The sequence below is a fragment of the Peromyscus eremicus genome, chromosome 11 (assembly GCF_949786415.1).
Source record: "Peromyscus eremicus chromosome 11, PerEre_H2_v1, whole genome shotgun sequence".
Taxonomy (NCBI): domain Eukaryota; kingdom Metazoa; phylum Chordata; class Mammalia; order Rodentia; family Cricetidae; genus Peromyscus; species Peromyscus eremicus.
In genome coordinates this window covers 74,765,373-74,783,131 of record NC_081427.1, presented here as the reverse complement: position 1 = coordinate 74,783,131, position 17,759 = coordinate 74,765,373, and the positions used below count along the sequence as shown (strand labels likewise).

The window sequence follows — 17,759 nt, the reverse complement described above, 5'->3', positions numbered from 1 at the left end:
GCAAAGCAAGTTCCAGGACAGTCAAGGCTGTTACACAGAGAAACTGTCTGAAAAAAAAAAAAAAAAAAAAAAAAAAGAGATAGCATTTTCCCCATAGGAAATACACATAATTTCAGGGAGCCAGTGCAAAGTGAAAACATGGGGCCCTTCTTCAAACATTTTTAGGAACTTAACAACTACACTTGCAGAGCACTAAGCCACCTTTCTAAGGTGGGAGCCTGTAGAATCCAGAGGGTTACACTGATTAGGTTTGTGGCTGATTGACAGGCAGATGTGGTTAGATGGTCCAGATGGGGCAGCTGTTCTTCATTATATTCATTTAAAGACTCTTAAAACTGCAGCCAACTGTTATGTGACTGTTATATGGCAAATTTCTATTCCTACAACTTCATGCTACACTGGTTAGCACTCCCCGGAATTCCACAGTCACACGTGGCTTGTAAACAGCCCTTCTTTTAGGAGAGCAATCAGTCAGACATGATGAAATTTTTGTATTTATCCTAGATGATCTTTTTAAAATTAAACACCTCTTAGCTAGGATAGGTCTTAGTGTTATTAAAGTGATGGGACAACCTGTAGGAGAAGCCACTGTCCGACAGTTTTATATTCTAGGTGAAGCATTCAAGTCTGTAGACTGTGCTCCCTTTTAAGAACCACAGTTCTCCAAAGATAGCTAATAGGAAGCTATATGGTGATTTTTTAAAAATACCATACTGATTTAGTTGTAAGATTTTACTGGAACCCAGAGTTACCCATTCTTCATAATAATAAAAAGTGTATGTATACAAAAGCTCAGGTCACATGACTAAACAGCGACATTTCCGGGAGTGGATATACTTCCTGTACTCCGCCAGCTGCTTCAAGTACATGTTTGATGGCCATCTGTGCTTTTCAACAAAACTTCGTTCTTCCACTAAAATTTTAAGGGGAAACAAGTTAATTGCATATACTTTATTTTTTTGTCAAGATGAAATACAAACAATTGGTTGCTATGTTACAGAGGAGCTCAGTCTGCTATATCCCCCATCCTTCCCACAGCCTTCAAGAATCACTTAGAATCTGGGTAAAAGAAGCCATCAGGATTTTTACTAGAATACAATTTGTGATGACATGCACTGTCCCACAAAGTAGTATTTGACTGCTTTCCTTTTCTACTTCAATACAACTTTTGTTTTTACTGGAGATAAGAAATTCATTTTTTCCTTGTGGATAACTTGACCTTTCAAACTCTATAAAGTATTCCTAACTCTACTTCCTATCCACTCACAGTCAACTAGCTAATCTATTCATTCCCAATGTTATTGCCTGTGCTCCAGAGTCTGCCATACTGTAAGTTCTTGGTCTTCAGGCTTGTTCCTCTAGCCTCCCTGCACACTGTGCACTCTGCATCCACTTTCATAGAAACCTGTGTTCCAGTCCAGCTTCTCACCCCAAGCTAGCTACTCCCAGAGTCTACAATCGATGACTCGTTGGGTTTGGGTTTTCTAGCTTCCCATTTTCTGTAAAGGTTATCTCCACCGATGGGAGGGAGGCCTACCAAAGCTCTTTAGTCAACATTTACGAATTCCACTGTTGAGGCCCCAGGCTTCATCCTGCCTCTGACACACCTAGTACTTTAAACATTTAAGGGTTTGGGGATCCTCCCCTTCTGTATGCATTTGCATTTCATTCTACTCAGTTTGATTTCACCACCTGCTGTTTAACTTCACGGGCATGTGGGTTAACAAGGTCCTAGTTACAGGATCTAAATGACAGTAGAAAAGCCACCTGCTCAGGGAAGTCAGTTCTCTCTGTTTCATAAGGAAGCTAAGATGACTTTTTAAAGACAACTCCAAACTGCATGTGGTGGTCTACAACTTTAATCCCAGCACTTGGGGGTAGAGGCAGGCGGATTTTTGTGACTTTGAGGCCAGCCTGGCCAACACAGTGGATTCCAGGACATCCAGGGCTACAGAGTGAGATCCTGTCTCAAAAGAAAAAAAATACAGAACTCCAGAAAAAAGCGACAGCAGATGAGCTCTGGCGGCCAGGAACCAAACAATTGTTCCATAAAACATAACACAATACTTAGCTAAATTAAACCAGCTGTGAGAAAAAGGAATCCACAAACACCAAGGGTCAAATTTTCCTATGTGTTGCTATATGTCTTCTTAAGAATCTAGTGTGTACAAATCTAAGGTGGAATGAGCTACTTAGCTGGGTTGGAAGGCTTGCCATGACATGAGAGTTTTCCATCCTCACTTTCTGATTTCTAAATAACTTTACAGAAGAAAAAATTCACCAGGCACTTGGGAGGCAGAGGCCAGGAGGTTAGGAGTTCAAACCTTGGCTAGAAAGCAGAACATAAGCCAACCCAAGATGCACATACCCCATTTTTAAGAAGAGAAAAACAAAAATGAACACTAAGAAAAAGAGTGTTGTCAAGAGACAATTGGTAGAATTCTAGTGACAATCGGAGTGTCTACAGCTGACAAAGACCATTCCACAAGGAAGCTGTAAGGGACATGACAGAAACTTCCCAACCCTAAGCAGATGGGAAGGGGGCTGGGTATAAAATCACCACCGAAAGGAGAGAAGACTCCAGCCCTTTGGAGAGGACATGTCCCCTTTGGTGGGCAGCACATGTCCCCTTTGGGCAGCCACTACCTAGCTCCAGGCTTTCCCAGGAGAAAAATAGACCCAGGGTATCCAAATCTTTCAGATTTTCCCCTGGAGATTTTAAATGGAAGTACTATATAAAAACACAATTTTATATGGTGGTTGAAAAAAATCAACCCTGGTAGACCTGACTGGAGTCAGAGTTGCCAGTTCATAACTACTGATTTAGTGTCTTTCATAATGCTCTGTTACCCAGAGGACTTTTTCCTCTGCTAGGGAGAACCATACCACAGGTACCAAAGATATGAACTCTCAGTTCCCACCCAAGGGCAAGACTGATCCCTGCCACAGCACTTGTGTCGTATACGGCTTCTCAGAGGACACCCTGCACCTCTGACTGGCCACTGGGCACTGCATATTTTATAGGCAACTGTATAAGTAAGGGCTAATAACACTAATAACAGAAATTACACAGTCTTTCTCCCATGGCTGTAATTATACTCCAGGTAGCTCATACGTCCACATGAGTGGAGAGAAAATAATCTTTTTCTTTTACAATGGTGGTGACCTAAGGTGACAGTCACAGTAACTCTAGGGTCAAAATGCAGCTCAATTAATGTCGTAAGGAGACAGCCTAATGCTCTTTGTACCTGGAGCAAGCAGAGCACACCTTCTCTTTATGAAATAAGCCCAGTTTTTTTTTTCTTGCAAAATGTAGAGTGAATGATACGTGCCATTGGCTTTGCTTTGATTATATTATCCTACTGTTTTAACGGCTGAGTGCCATGCTAGGGGACAGGCTAACAATAGGCACATTGTTAACTGGCTGAATCTGTCAAAAGCCAACTGTAAGAATCCTGGATTCCATGTTTCCAAGTCAATATGTGGAGCAGAATGAGGCCAAGAGGCCAAGAGCGTCTTTATGTCTTGTACATTAGCACTAAGACATGATACAGACAAGACAGAGAGGCGCCTAAGAGCTGTAGATTCAGCCTTTCGATTCTCTGTTCTCAGGTTCAACCACCCTGCACTTACCCCTTTCCCCCCTACTCTCTCTGTGCCACCCAAAAGACCCTCAGACACCTCCGAGGAGTTCTCCCTGTCCTTGACTAGGCATTCCTCCAGGTCCTTGTCCATTACCCATTTTCCTTCCGCACCAACGCTGTCTGTCTGACCGCCCACTCTGACAAACTCTCCACCTTTGTTTCCTTTCCTACTAGGCAGGTGCAGGAATCTCAACCTGTTCGCTATGGAGTTAAGACTGGTCTTGAACCAGGATCCTATTGCCTCTACTTCCAAGTGCGGGGATCAAAAGCTTGCATTATTATGCCTGGCTGACTCATTTTAATCCTTATCATTTACCTCTAAAATTATAGTCTAATTACTTCCAATTGGCAAGATACATAAATATTTGGTCAATAAAAAAACTGTTATTCAAAAGTTCCTATGTAGATATGTACATACAGATTCTCTAAGCATTAAAGATGACATATTGTAAATAATAAACTATTTCTATTTCTATGAGAAGAAAAAAAAATAAACATGTTGATTTAAGTAGCTAAAACTAAGGTCTCATTTATCATAGCCAAGGGGCACCTAAGGACACTCTTTATCACCCTAACTCTCCTACCATAAAAAAACAATTAAAAATGAATGGGTACTATAAAATAATCATTAGAAACTTCTTGTGTAACACAGGTCAGACTGGTTATGCAACACAGGTGATTGTATGTGAAAGAGTCGTCAATTACACAGCAGAATTGAAAGGACATGTATAACATTACATTTATGTTTTCATGTCAGAGCAGCAACGGTTTCTTAGTAATTATATCTCAAACCTCAAACAAAGGCCATAACATCTTCTTTTCCAAACAGAAATCAGCAGTCTACCTGAAAGGTCCTGAAATTCGGGCTTTGGGCTGAATATGAGGTAGTTGGCGGCAATGAAATGAAGCAGCCACGTTGAAAGGCAGTCGGAGTGGTGGAACTGCAAAGAAAATGGAAGGAGGTAAGTTATACACCTGTCCTGACCAGACTGCAGCCACGGTCAGGAGAGATCGGAGTCCACACCCACGGGTACGTGCCTGCAAGTGCTGCCGTGTCTGGTAACTGTGGCCACAAGAGGAGACTGGAGCACTATTAACAAATACTGATAAGGTTAGCTCGTCCAGCAAAACAGCCAACTCACCGGAAACCAGACAGTGTGCCAGAGCAGCAGGGCTGCGCCGGTAACCAATGAACACTGAGGTTCTTAGTGCTCCAATGTGAACTTTTCATACAGGGTCTAGTCATCAGGAACCACATTCACATCTCAGTCAGAACTGAGCATTTGCTCTTAAGATCATTGCTACACAGAGCTGGATTTTCTGTATCATTCTTCTCCTTCTGAGTTCGGAGAGCAATCTGGCTGATAAGATACTCTCCCGGGGTCAACCCACACCTGCACTGCTCTAGCCAACCATCAGTCTGGATTATAGTGGTTTGATTGTGGGTGACTTTGGTAGAGTTCTCTGTTACTGCCCTTGCAGTAGATACTTAGACTTACTGTATTATGTGGACAGTTTAGTGGCACATAGTACATTCGTATGTCTGTGCAAACAGTACCATCATCATTTCCAGATGAGACTCCATCATCCAAAATAAAACTTACATTTGTTTAATGCAAATAACTCCCTTTAACTCCTGAGGGCCTTGGTTGTACTGTTTTACTTTCTGTCACTAGAAATCTGACTACAGTAGGTACTCAATATAAGAGGAAATCACACAATACGTTCTTCTTTATTATACTTCATTTAACATAGTTTCTTCCAAAGGCCATCCATGTTGTCAGTTATATAAAATGTCAGGGGATAGAGTAAGTGCCCGTAGCTATGTTAATGGAAGCCTCCAGACAACTGACCAGAGTGGACAACCCGGAACAGGAAGCCCAGGGTGCAGACTCAGAGTCATGGCTTGGAAAGAGGAGGGGAAAAGCTGGCTATGAAAACACGTTTCAAATGTAGGACCTGAGTTATTGTATATATTATATAACACATATTAAAATATCTTGGCAAGAAATGGAAGGTACCTCATTATAAAATTAGGGTTTTGGCTGGCATGGTGGCCTACGCCATGAGCCCCAGAACTCAGGAAGCAGAGGCAGGAAGGTGTCTCTGAGTTCAAGGACAGCCTGGTCTACGTAGAAATTTCCAGGCCAAGCAAGAATATAGTGAGACTCTGTCTCAAAAAACAAATCAACATATGCTATCCTCTGATAAAGGGTTTCAACTGAAAAAAGGTCAAGGATGTAAGACAAAGGCTTTAAAAAGGATAAAGGCATAGAAAAATAAACCAAATGCTGAACTAGAGCTATTAAATATGGAGAAATACCCAGGAGCTCTCAAAAAAAAAAAAACCTCAGAAACAAAGTTCATACTCTAATGCAGCTAAGTATTACCATATACATTATAAATAAGGGTATACATTTAATTGAATGTGAGAGTAAGTGCACCTTCGTGGGTTAGACAGGGCTTCCGTGAGAACTGAGATAAAGAACCCTCCCCTCAGCCCAAAGAAGCCAGGCTGAGAAAAGCATCTCTGGTACAGTAGTGACAGAAGGGATGAAGAACACCTTGACGAAGAAACAGGATCCATGGAGGGACAGAGCAAGGGGGGGGGCGCAGCAGTGAGGGGCCCTGCAACTGCTCACGCAGAGAAGACACAGGGGTGTGGCACAGACGACAACAGAGATGGGAAATTGGGATTCGGAGAGCTACTGGGTTGGGGGAGCTTAACCCTGCGGAAGACAGAGAACGGGGAGGACACACCTAATTCTGACCAAACAAGCAATCTCAAACCTTCTGAGAGGAAGATGGTATGTTTCTGTTTTCTGTTGCTACACTAAACACCTATGACAACCAAATTATAAACAGAGAAGGTTTGTTTGGCTCACAGCCCTAGAAGTTTCCATCCATGACTGGTGAGCCTCTCTCCTTCGGCCCTGCAGTAGCAGAACAAGGCAAGCATTCCAGGCAGGGCAAAACTGTCTGCTTCATGCCTGGGAAGAAAATGAAGAGGGAAGGAAGGGGTTTCCCACAATCCCCTTCAAGAGCACTCTTAATGACATGAAGATCAGAGGCATGCGTGCGCGCATCGCATACACATACACATACACACTTGATAGTAAAAATTATTTTTTAAAAGGTCTTAAGAAACGAAACTGGGTTGGAGAGATGGTTGTGGTTAAGATCAGTAGTTGCTCTTGCAGAGGACTCAAGTTTGATTCCCAGCACCCACACGGCCACTTAGAAGCCTCTGTACCTCTAGTACCAGGGCACCTGCAACCGTCTTTGGCCTCTGTGAGCACCATACATACATGTGGTATACAGATACACATACAGATAAAACAGCCATACACATAAAATAATTTTTTTTAATTTGAAAAGAAACAATAAAACTTAGAGTAGATAAGTTAGACTTTTTAAATTGAGAGGGAAACTAAGAAGTCAGAAACTAGCACTGGGGAGACAAATCTGAAGAATTTGCTGATAGAGACACAAGCCCGTGCGCAGCTGTGGAAGGCGCCTTAAACCAGTAAGAAGTGACCACATGGGATGCACTCCCAGCTGCTCACACCCGGACTCCAAAGCATAAAGGCTTGCTGGTAGAGTATGAAAAGAGTCCACTAACACCAAGCAGAGTTTGCCTAGCAGCAGGAAGCCCTGGGCTCCATCTCCAGCACTGTACAATCAGCGGTGGACATGCTCAGAATCCCACTACTCCAGAGGTAGAGGCAGGAGGATTGGGCGTTCAAGATCATCCTTCCCTACACAGTAAGTTTGGGGCTGGCCTGGGATAAGTGAGACCTTGTTTCCAAATAAAGGAAGTAAAATAAAAATAAAGAAATTCAGGATGTAAACATGTAACAAGAGGGAAACTTGTTCAAGGTCGATATAAGTATATCAGAAAAAGATAAGGGTTACTTGATTTTTAAAATTTGTTTTTAACCTATAATGTTAAATACATCTGATTGTAAGACTTGATTATGACAGATATGAAGTACAAAATGGAAAGTTAAAAATGCTCACATGCTTTGGATAAATTTCCTTCTCTACCCAGAAATATTTACAACGATTAACGAATTTGCTTCAGCCTGGAGGCAGCTTTCAGCCGTCAGGAGTTCTGCTTTTGCTCCAGCACGTGGCTCCAGGTCAGCTTGGATGAAGACTAAACCACCAAGCTCTTGTCAGCTCTGCATGTCAAACGTGACAGGGAAAGAGACGTGCTGGGAGCCAGACATGATTTTCAGATGTCCCACTCTAGAGTGATGGACCAAGGGTCACCTGAGGGGTGGCTCAGAAGGCTCAGTTCAGGCACATTCAGTAAGATCTGTGATGAGCTAAGGCCACGGGAGTTTCGACAGTGGGGAAATGGACGATAACACAGGCGGAGGGTCCATCAGAGCCAGCCTTCTCCCGTGAGTGAGAGGCTGGGAATGAGTGCATGCTGGGCTTTTGACTAGAATTGGTTTTTTTTTTTTCTTTCATTCATTTTACATACTGACCACAGTTCCCCCCCTTTTCTCCCCCCCCCGTCCCCCTCCCCCAACTCCCATCTACCCCCCTCTCCACCCATTCCTCCTCCACCTCCACTCAGAAAGGGGCAGGCCTCCCACGGGCTTGAACACAGCATGGCGCATCAAGTTGAGGTAGGACCAAGCTCTTCCCCCTGCATTCAGGTTGGACAAAGTAATCCAGCATGGGGAATAGGTTCCCAGAAGCCAGCTAAGTGCCAGAGACAGGTCCTGATCTCACTGCTAGGGCCCTTACAAACAGATCAAACCACACAACTGTCACACACATGCAGAGGGCCTAGGTCAGTCCCATGCAGGCTCCCTAACAGCTCTGGTCAGCTGTCTCTGTGGGTTCCCCCTTGACTAGAATCTTATCTGGAAGTCTGAGGGACAATTTCAATACACAATACAAGTTTATTTATAGTCCTGTCCTCTTCCATATTATAAGGTCTTTAAAAATTAATTTTTATATATGTGTACACACACATAAATACATATATATGAATGTTTTACCTGCATGTATACCTTATTTGTGCCTATGGATGATTGTGAGTCATCCTGTGGGTGCTGGGTACTGATCTGGATTCTCTGCAAGAACAGCAAGCTCTCTTAACTACTGAGGCATCTCTCCAGCCCCCATATTCTCTGGTCTTTCCAACCACAGTTTCTCACAACTGACTTGTGCAAACTACATGTGTTTACTAGAATTTGTAGCAGTGCCATTCTTAACAGAGAGGTCCCGGGCATGGAAGGAGCCAGGAGCCAATGCAGTGACTCCCACTCTTACACTTTAGAGTTTACTAGATTCCTAAGACACGCCAGCAAACTTCACCCATGTTACCACTGAGACTCGAAAACATGCTCCGGAAATGAACGAACAAGGGAAGTACGTGGTTCCAGTAACTACGTCATTTGGAATATACAGAACAATCCTTCCAGTTCCTTTCAGTAATGCTAAGAGATGATTCTTTTGGGAAGAAAATTCTATTTCCTGTAACGCTAATATTCACAGCACAGCCACACGCAAGTAACTAGGATTAGGACCATTACTGAAAACATAGACATAATTTCTAACCCAGTTAGAAATTCAAAATTACTTCCCCATAAAAACTGGTGCAAAGAAACTGTAGCCTCTTTTAGCCAAACTTTAAAATGGATAATAGTCTTGACACAGCTGTTAAAACACAGAAAACAAGTACTATATGTATATTTTAAATCAAAAGAGGCCCCTCCACCTACCCTCACCCTCACCCCTACCCCAAATCCCACACACACAGGGCCAACCACCTTGGCCTTTTTGAGCAGGTCCACAATGTCAAGGTTCATGGAGGCCAGCTCCCTGCTGGGCATGCTCTGCAACTGTGTGATGATGAACAGCTCACAGATATGCTGCAGTCTGGAGACTTGGTACATCTCAGCACAGATCAGGAGACACATGGCCTGGAAAATGCCAGCTGGTGAGGAGGGAAGTGAGAGAAGATGGTTGATTAGACCACTGCTTTCAGGAACGAAAAGAAAACACACACAGCATGGGCTGGGTGTAGCTGGCATACTTTACTTCCAGCACTTGGGAGGCTGAGGCAGGTGCTCTGTGAGGCTGAAGTAAGTCTGATCTACACAGTGAGTTCCAGCCTAGCAACAGCAGCAGCAACAACAACAACAAAACCCCCCAATCAACACACACACACACACACACACACACACACACACACACACACACACACATCTCTAAAACATGCGGACAGTTATCTTTCAGTGTGCTAGAATTCCTAGGAAGAGTCCCATTAGCACATTCCTAACTTGTACTACATTTTGTAAATAATCCATTTAAGCTTTCATACTCCAAAGAGAATCACATTTTGTAAATAATCCATTTAAGCTTTCATACTCCAAAGAGAATCCCATCCCCAGCTCTCTAGAGCAGGATTCCAAAAACTGCCCTTAACTAACACAGAGAGCTAGCTATTACATTTTTCTTTCTTTTTTTGAGACAGGATCTTACTGTGTAACTCTGGCTGGGCTGGAACTCACTGTGTAGACCAGGCTTGCCTTGAACTCCAAGAAATCTGCCTGCCTCTGCCTCCCAAGTGTGTGTATTAAAGGCTAATTTTTTTTATTAGCTACACTAAATCTTATTGTTTCCTCTTTCTCCATCCCTATCCCCACTCGAGGGTCTCACGTAGCACAGGCTAGCCTTCAACTCCTTATGTAGTTAAAAATGACCTTCAACTTCTGATCTTCCTGCCTCTATCCTTGAGTGCTGAAATCACGGGTGTGTACAATCATGCCCGACACACTGTGCTGTGGATCAAATCCAGGACTTGGTGTATGCAAGGCAAGCACACTACCATCTGAGCCACATCTGCACCTCTAACTCTTCTTTCTTTGCTTTAGTCCCCAGGCTGATTGTGTTGTTTTCACTATGGCAAAATAAACATAAAACCTAGAACTTTAAGTATGTGTGTGTGTGTGTGTGTGTGTGTGTGTGTGTGTGTGCATATGGCATCTGTGTGTGCACGCATATGGCATCTGTGTGTGCACGCATATGGTATCTGTGTGTGCATGTATATGGTGTCTGTGAATGTGCATGCATACATAGGTATCTGTGTGTGTGCATGCATATGGTATCTGTGTGTGCATGTATATGGTGAGTGTACATGCATATATAGGTATCTGTGTGTGTGCATGCATATATAGATATCTGTGTGTGCATGTATATGTTATCTGTGTGGGCATGCATATGGCATGTGTGTGTGTGTATGCATATGGTATCTGTGTGTGTATGCATATGGCATCTGTGTGTGTGCACGCACATGATATCTATTTGTACGTGTGTGTGGAGGCCCAGGGTTAATGCTGAGTGTCTTCCTCCATTGCTTGTCACTTTATATATTGAGACAGGGTCTCTAACAGTTTAGTCTGGCTAGCCAGCTTGCTCTACAGATTGCTATGGGGATTCCCCCTCTCTCCCTCCAATCGCTGCTGAGATTGGAGGGTTGCTATGCCTACCCAGTTTTTGTCCTGGAGATGTTACACAGTTCTTATACTTGTGCAGCAAGTGGCTGCCCACTTTCCCTCTCCTCCATCTGGAAATCGCACAGACAAGTTTGGTAGGTTTAGGGTTGTGCATATGGCTTAGCTGCAGAGCACTTGCCCTGCTGTAACTGTCAACTGGACAAAACCTAGAATCATGTGGGAAGAGTCCAGTCAGGGATTGTCTAGATCAGGTCGGCCTGGGAGCACGTCTGTGGGAGTCTTGAGGGCCTTCATTGAGGTGGGAAGACTTGCCCACTGTGGGCAACACCACTCCCTAGACTTGGGTCCTGGACTGTACTGGAGTAGGAAAGTGAGCTGAGTAGAAGGGATGAATACACTTATTTCTCTCTGCTCTTGACCATGGATGTGATACAATTAGCTGCCCAATCTCCTGCCGCCTTAACTTTCCTGAAACAATGGACTTCAGCCTGGAACTGTCAACCTGGAACTGTTAACAAAAATAAATAGATTACTTTCTGTCGAGTATTTTATCACAGCAACAGAAACGAAGCAAGAACAGCAAATTTATAACTTTTATTATGAATAAATCTTTTACTGAAACATTGAAAAATGAAACTGGATTAAAAAAAAATTGAGTGTGCTACTATCTAATGCAATCACTAAAACAATAGTGCTAATATATAAACATATAACTTACATATTTGTTTGTTTATTTATTTATTTATTTATTTATTTATTTAGGGTTTTCAAGATGGGGTCTTTCTATGTAGCCCTGGCTGTCCTGAACTCACTATGTAGATCAGGCTGGCCTCAAACTCAGAAATTCATCTGTCTCTGCCTCCAGAGTGCTGGGAGTAAAGGTGTGTTCCACCATGCCTGGTGCATTTTAAAAAATTAGTGATCAAATTTGTTATTAATTTTCTACATTTCCCAGTATTGAGAAAATAATATTTATTTCCACTAACAGCCAATGCTTTCATCTTCACCAAGCAAAAATAACAAGCCAGTCTTCATTAATAGTGGCATAACAGCTCCGAAACACAGCTAACTGGGAGACAGACAATTTGACTATAGACGTAATTTTCTCTTTTGGAAACTCTATATCTTTTCATAGAGGACTCATGACTTATTCAAAATTTATTTAAACAACAAACATAGGAAAATTGCCTATTCTAAAAATTAAAGCAGTGAGTCTAAAGGGAGGCATGGTCTGAAAGCTATGTTTTGTTTTTCTTTCTGTAGGGTTGCTGGCCGGCTTTTGTGACCAAGGCCTCATCTGCCAGGTCACGAGCTGTGTTTGAGGAGGGCGCCATCTGGGGGCAGAATGGGATAAAACACTCCAAGTGCTTTCGTGCCCTGTTGAAAGGACTGTGTTGTCTACAAAAATCTTGCAAGATCTGTTCTAACATGTATCTGCTACACATCATTAATTATTATTAACATTATTAACGTGTGCTGGTCAAAGATAGCCTTTGGTTAGTGAATTTAGAAATCGATCCTATAGTCCACCAGGATCCTAAACACTCCAGGGAAAGTTTTCAGAGACGCCAATTTTAGGGGAGACTGACTTTGAAAGTCAGTAGCAGCCTTTAAACCCCACATCCTCAGATCTGGATGACCACAGCAGTCTCACAATATCAAATGTCCTGAAAAACATTTCAACCAGATGTGAGGACCATGAAAGCTACTGTCCAGCCCTTTCCTCGTTAAGAGGTAGTGCTCCCAAACTCTGCAATTAGAGCAGCCACAGGTACCCCAAGTACCTTGATTCTCGAATGTCTAGGGCAATCAATAACCTGCTGTTACTGTGAGCTCCTGATCCCTGCTCTTCCATCTGAACTAACTGGACATGCGATGCTCTCCCTACATCACCTCCAAACTGCTTAGCAAACGCCATGATATCAGCTGACAGACCTTAAACAGAACAGATCAGTTAGAAAGCAAACTACCCATTGAGTGGCAAGAGAGACTCATGAGACACGCTCACTGCATACCTGGGCAACAAGAGTCCGTGTATAAGTATTCTAAAAACGACAAGAAAGTCTCTTTGGAAACGCCATAAACTGGAATCAGGACACTCTTGGCTTCCATGTAATTGCCATTAAACATGGCTGCCATCACTTCACACCGTGCCACCAAGATGGCCCTGTGGGCTGGCACAGTCGTTCCTGAAAGGTGAGAAAGGTAAACAAAATCAAGATAATGCTGTAGAGTTGCCCGTGTGTTCTGCCTGGAGTGCCACTGACCAGGACAAGCCAGGCTGCGGTGGAGAACCACACCCGGGAGACAATGGGCACTGCTCCGGAGACTTCTTGCAGCAGCTGAGATACAGAAGAGTTCAAGACTTGCCTTTGAACCCAACAATTTACAAACCAGACAAACATCTGTTAGTTTAGATTTCCTGAAGACCAAAGGACTGAAATACAAATTTTGCCATGTGTTTTTATAACAAAGCAATCATCCCTCCTGGTTGGCTTGAAATACAGCCACCTGTGCCTCCCAGGAAACAACCCCATTGCCCTTTGTGGCCAAACTCAAAACTGTCTTGGTCAGGCTTCCCCACCCCAGAAATGGAAACAGCAGAAGCAAACAAGTGGTCCAAACCTCACGGGGAGGTGCGCAGGCTAGACCTTAGGAACATTTGCAGGGTGATGACAAGGTCACGCCATCTTTGTTGCACACAAGCGACGCCTTCTCTGAGACAGGCTTTGAACTGTGATGCCCTTGAGCTCACACCAGACACTGAAACGCACCAAACTGACTCTCTAGGGAGACTGCTGAGTTCTCCAAACTGCACAAAGTTGCACCGCACAAAGACAGCACCAGATGGGGTCGCGGGTGGCACGGAACTCGTAGGGTGCTGAAACAGTTGCTATAATCTCTACCATGTAAGGAGACCATGAACCCACACAACAGCCTTCAGTTCCACAGATGACCACCCACTACCATGGTGACTGAAATGGAAGATGCCGAGATGAGGAGGGCAGAGTGGGAGTTCTAGTTATGGAGGATCCCAGGACTATTGGGAACCACAAAGCTGCCCCCCTCCAGAAAGAAATGCCATGAGCCAAACCACTATTTTCTGCCCAATAATTTACTCATATATTGCCCAATTTCGTAACATTTATCACAAGTGTTTATTCTTCTCTAAAACACTCACGATTTGTTAGGTTCTTCAACCTCTCTAAAATCCAAGCAAAATACTTCCTGTCCTAGGAAGAAGACAGGTCCATCTAAACTCAGAGATGTTTCCTGAAGCCAATATTTCCTCAGGCTCATGGATCAACCACTGATACTCCCAGTGGAGCCCATGGGTTGGCGCTGCGATTTACCGAGGCACACCCCGACCAGGAGCAAGGAACCAGCTTGAGAGCATCCTACTTCTACCAACAAACACCATCTGTCCACCGTGTCTTCCCTTCTTTGCCACAACCCTCCCAGCCAGAGTAAAGGACCCTCTACCAAGAGGGTCAGCTCCCATAACTAAGGCATGCTGGATATATGGATATATTTGTAGAGACCAATTAACAAGGAATTCAAATTGGCATTGCAATTCGACTTACAATTTTAGGATTTAAACTATTTCAAGATAAATATAAAATCATTTGAAAAATAGGAGCACAGCTTAAACACACTTGGATGGTCTATCATTTGCCTTAAGTAGATGAATTAGGACTGACTAAAAATATCAAATGGAAAGTAAACAGGGGTGGATTTCATAAGCAAGGCTTGAAATTTTAACAGAGCTTTCTGTTGATAATGTTACAGGATAATGTTGGAAATGTAAAACCAGCTTCAGTATCTTCAAGCATGGTGTGTCTGTGTGTGTGTGTGTGTGTGTGTGTGTGTGTGTGTGTGTGTACAGGTAAACATGTCTCATATGGAAGCCACGCGTGCACAGGTAAACATGAATCATATGGAAGCCAGAGGTGGACATCGGGATGTCTTCTTCAATCTCTTTTCCACCTTATTTTTTTGAAACAGGCTCTCTCACTGACCTGGAACTCTGCCCGAGAGACAAGCCCCCAGAATCTGCCCGTGTTTGCTCTGGTGAGCTGCAATTACAGGCATGGCACAGCTGTGGCACAGAACGATATGTCCAACTGATTTTTAGATCCATTTGAAGGACAGAATTTAGTGCAGGAAGCCACCATATTTTCAGTTAAGGGAACATGATCTCACAACCTTTTAAATAACTGTTTTGGTGTCATGAAAATTATGCTTTGAAAATGTAACACAATATCCAACTAAGCTACCTGTTTTCTGTTGTTGTTGTTTTGTTTTATTCAGCGTGTGATGTGTGTGTGGGTGCCTGAAGAGGACAGGAGACAGCTTCAGATCCTCTGAAAGTAGAGTTACAAGCAGTCGTCATAGGTGCTGGGGACCAAACCGGGGTCCTCTTGAAGAACAGCAGAGCTATTGTTGCTGGCCATCTCTCCAGCTCCTAGTTACCTGTTTTGAGCAGTATATTTACACAAACACTAAATGAATCTAACACAGCATTTACATAATAACTGGCAATTGACTGCTGGTAAAGAATTGTCTAAGGGTACACAGGATTTTTTTGTCAGAAGATAAATATGTTCTTTGGAAATGCCAGGCCTATCTTGTCCTGTCATATCCATTTCGTGTTATGATTTCAGAAAACTTTTATAAGAGAAAGAACGAGACTGAAACAATTACAGAGCCAATTTCTCCTCACTCTACACAGGTCATCAATGGTCTTTTTGACTGAGTATTGAAATAAAATGTATTTGTTGCACCTTTTTATTATTTCATATTTCAACAGTGACATTTAGGAATGATGCTTGGTTTCATTCAGAGAAAGAAAACAGACACTTGTTAACCTCAAGAAAGATTTAACATGTACGGATATAGTGCCTTCAGTTGGACTATGAAGCTGTTTAGCCTATTACCCTGGCGTTTCTCTGGTTTACAAACACCCATGCACCTCCCACAAATGCATTATCAACAGTAGTCCCCTAGGAGTTAATCCTGTGATCACCACTGGTTGGCCCTTTAAGAAAACTTTTCCCACCTACAATGAGTATCATGAAGCTGGCTTTGGACAGACACTTTGGACTTTTCAATTTGACAATTAATGTGAGTGTGCCATTGCCAGGGTCTGGTTAGCCAGCTGGAGGAGGTCTTCTAACCCGATGAGAAGGCTAGAGATAGTCTCTGGCTGTTTGGTGCCTCCCCTTACCATGATGTTTTAAATGTATCTCAGGGCCACTCTTACTGTCCCACACTTTCAGGTTCCAGGCTCACACTGCATATGGTGCTGCCAATAGAGCCTTGGGAAAAAATTCACTAGTTTTCTTGACACATGACCAAAATTAAAAATAAGGAGAATCTTTCTGGGTAAGGCAAAATGCTATGCTACCTGCCACATATTTCTACCCCCAAATTAAAATTATATCTCCCTCTTTACAATGGCCCACCTAAAGTTCTACTTAATTCATTTGCAAACAACTCCTTTTATCCTTGCATAATTGAAAGTATCTGATGATTCATCTTTAAGATTATGCATTTAATCTATTAATGTGACAGAATTAAGCATGCAAGTAATCAGTAATGGGCTTCTAAGACTGCTTATCTTTATTAAAAATAGGCAGCATTACTTTCCACAAAGATGAGAAGTGGCCTTCAGTTGCTCTGGTGGTGAGAATTCTCACAGTGCTTCGAGAGACACATCCAGCCATAACTGTGGGTTCCTGGTGTAGGTCAATTGTTTTAAAAACTGAATTAACCAAGCAAGAGATAATGTGTTTTTAAGACAGCTGGCTTCAGGTGAATTAAAAACAGAATCTTAAAGAAATATACAAATGAAAATGCAAAATGACACATTAAAAATCATCCCATCCCCTGAGGATCCCAGAAAGTAGATGAAGTTTATCTTTAAGGAAATATAAATTCCTTTTTAGTTTATAAAATGATTTTCTTAAAATTCAGCTGGTATTACTTTATGTCCTGCAACAGGGATCACTAATTCTTCATCCCAGGCATTTACAGCTGAACTAGAATGTGAGGGAAGCAAGTAAGAAATGAAGCCGTACAAGGAATGTGAATGAGCGGAGCCATACCTTGTATTTCGAAGACAACATCAGCAAGCATCGGTTTATTAAGGAAAAACTTGAGTGACGTATTATAGAACCACAGAGGCTTTCTGGCTTGGTAGGTCTTGCAATTCCTCAGGCAATTGATCTATGAGGAGAAAACACAAGCGCAGGGGAGATGTTCAGTCTGCTTTGACAACACAGTCACTACTGCCTCATGCTGGCACCTATGATCACACCTCTGAAGGAAACTTTTCCTCAAGCTCTACATCTGCTGGCTGTCGGAGAGCAGCAGCTGGTGGCTGGGCACACAGTACAGGAACTGGCTAAGTGGTGGCCAGGGAGACTCGGGATCCTGATGCAACAGGAAGTTTATCCATGTTTCCTTATCACCTGAGGCTTCTTACAGCCTAGCAGGTCATCATTTTCTCCCAAAGAATGAACATTTAAAAAAACATCACAGTGGTGAATTTCCATCTGAATACAGTTTTCTAATGCTAGTTATCTGTTGTTGTTGTTGTGTGTGAACAGCAGAGACTAGGAACCTGCAGAAA

At 42.9% G+C, this 17,759-nt stretch overlaps 1 protein-coding gene across 1 annotated transcript in view; it reads right to left on the bottom strand.

Annotated features, from left to right (window-relative positions):
- Positions 1-717: 717 nt before the first annotated feature.
- Positions 718-17,759, bottom strand: part of Rhobtb3 (Rho related BTB domain containing 3) — a 54,626-nt gene continuing 37,584 nt past the window's right edge. The window contains exons 8-12 of the mRNA XM_059276310.1: positions 17,233-17,353; positions 13,141-13,314; positions 9,437-9,603; positions 4,489-4,585; positions 718-913 (exon numbers count right to left, since the gene is read on the bottom strand). Of these exons, the coding sequence (XP_059132293.1) occupies positions 798-913; positions 4,489-4,585; positions 9,437-9,603; positions 13,141-13,314; positions 17,233-17,353 (675 nt within the window). The 3' untranslated portion in view covers positions 718-797. The remainder of the gene's footprint in view (positions 914-4,488; positions 4,586-9,436; positions 9,604-13,140; positions 13,315-17,232; positions 17,354-17,759) is intronic.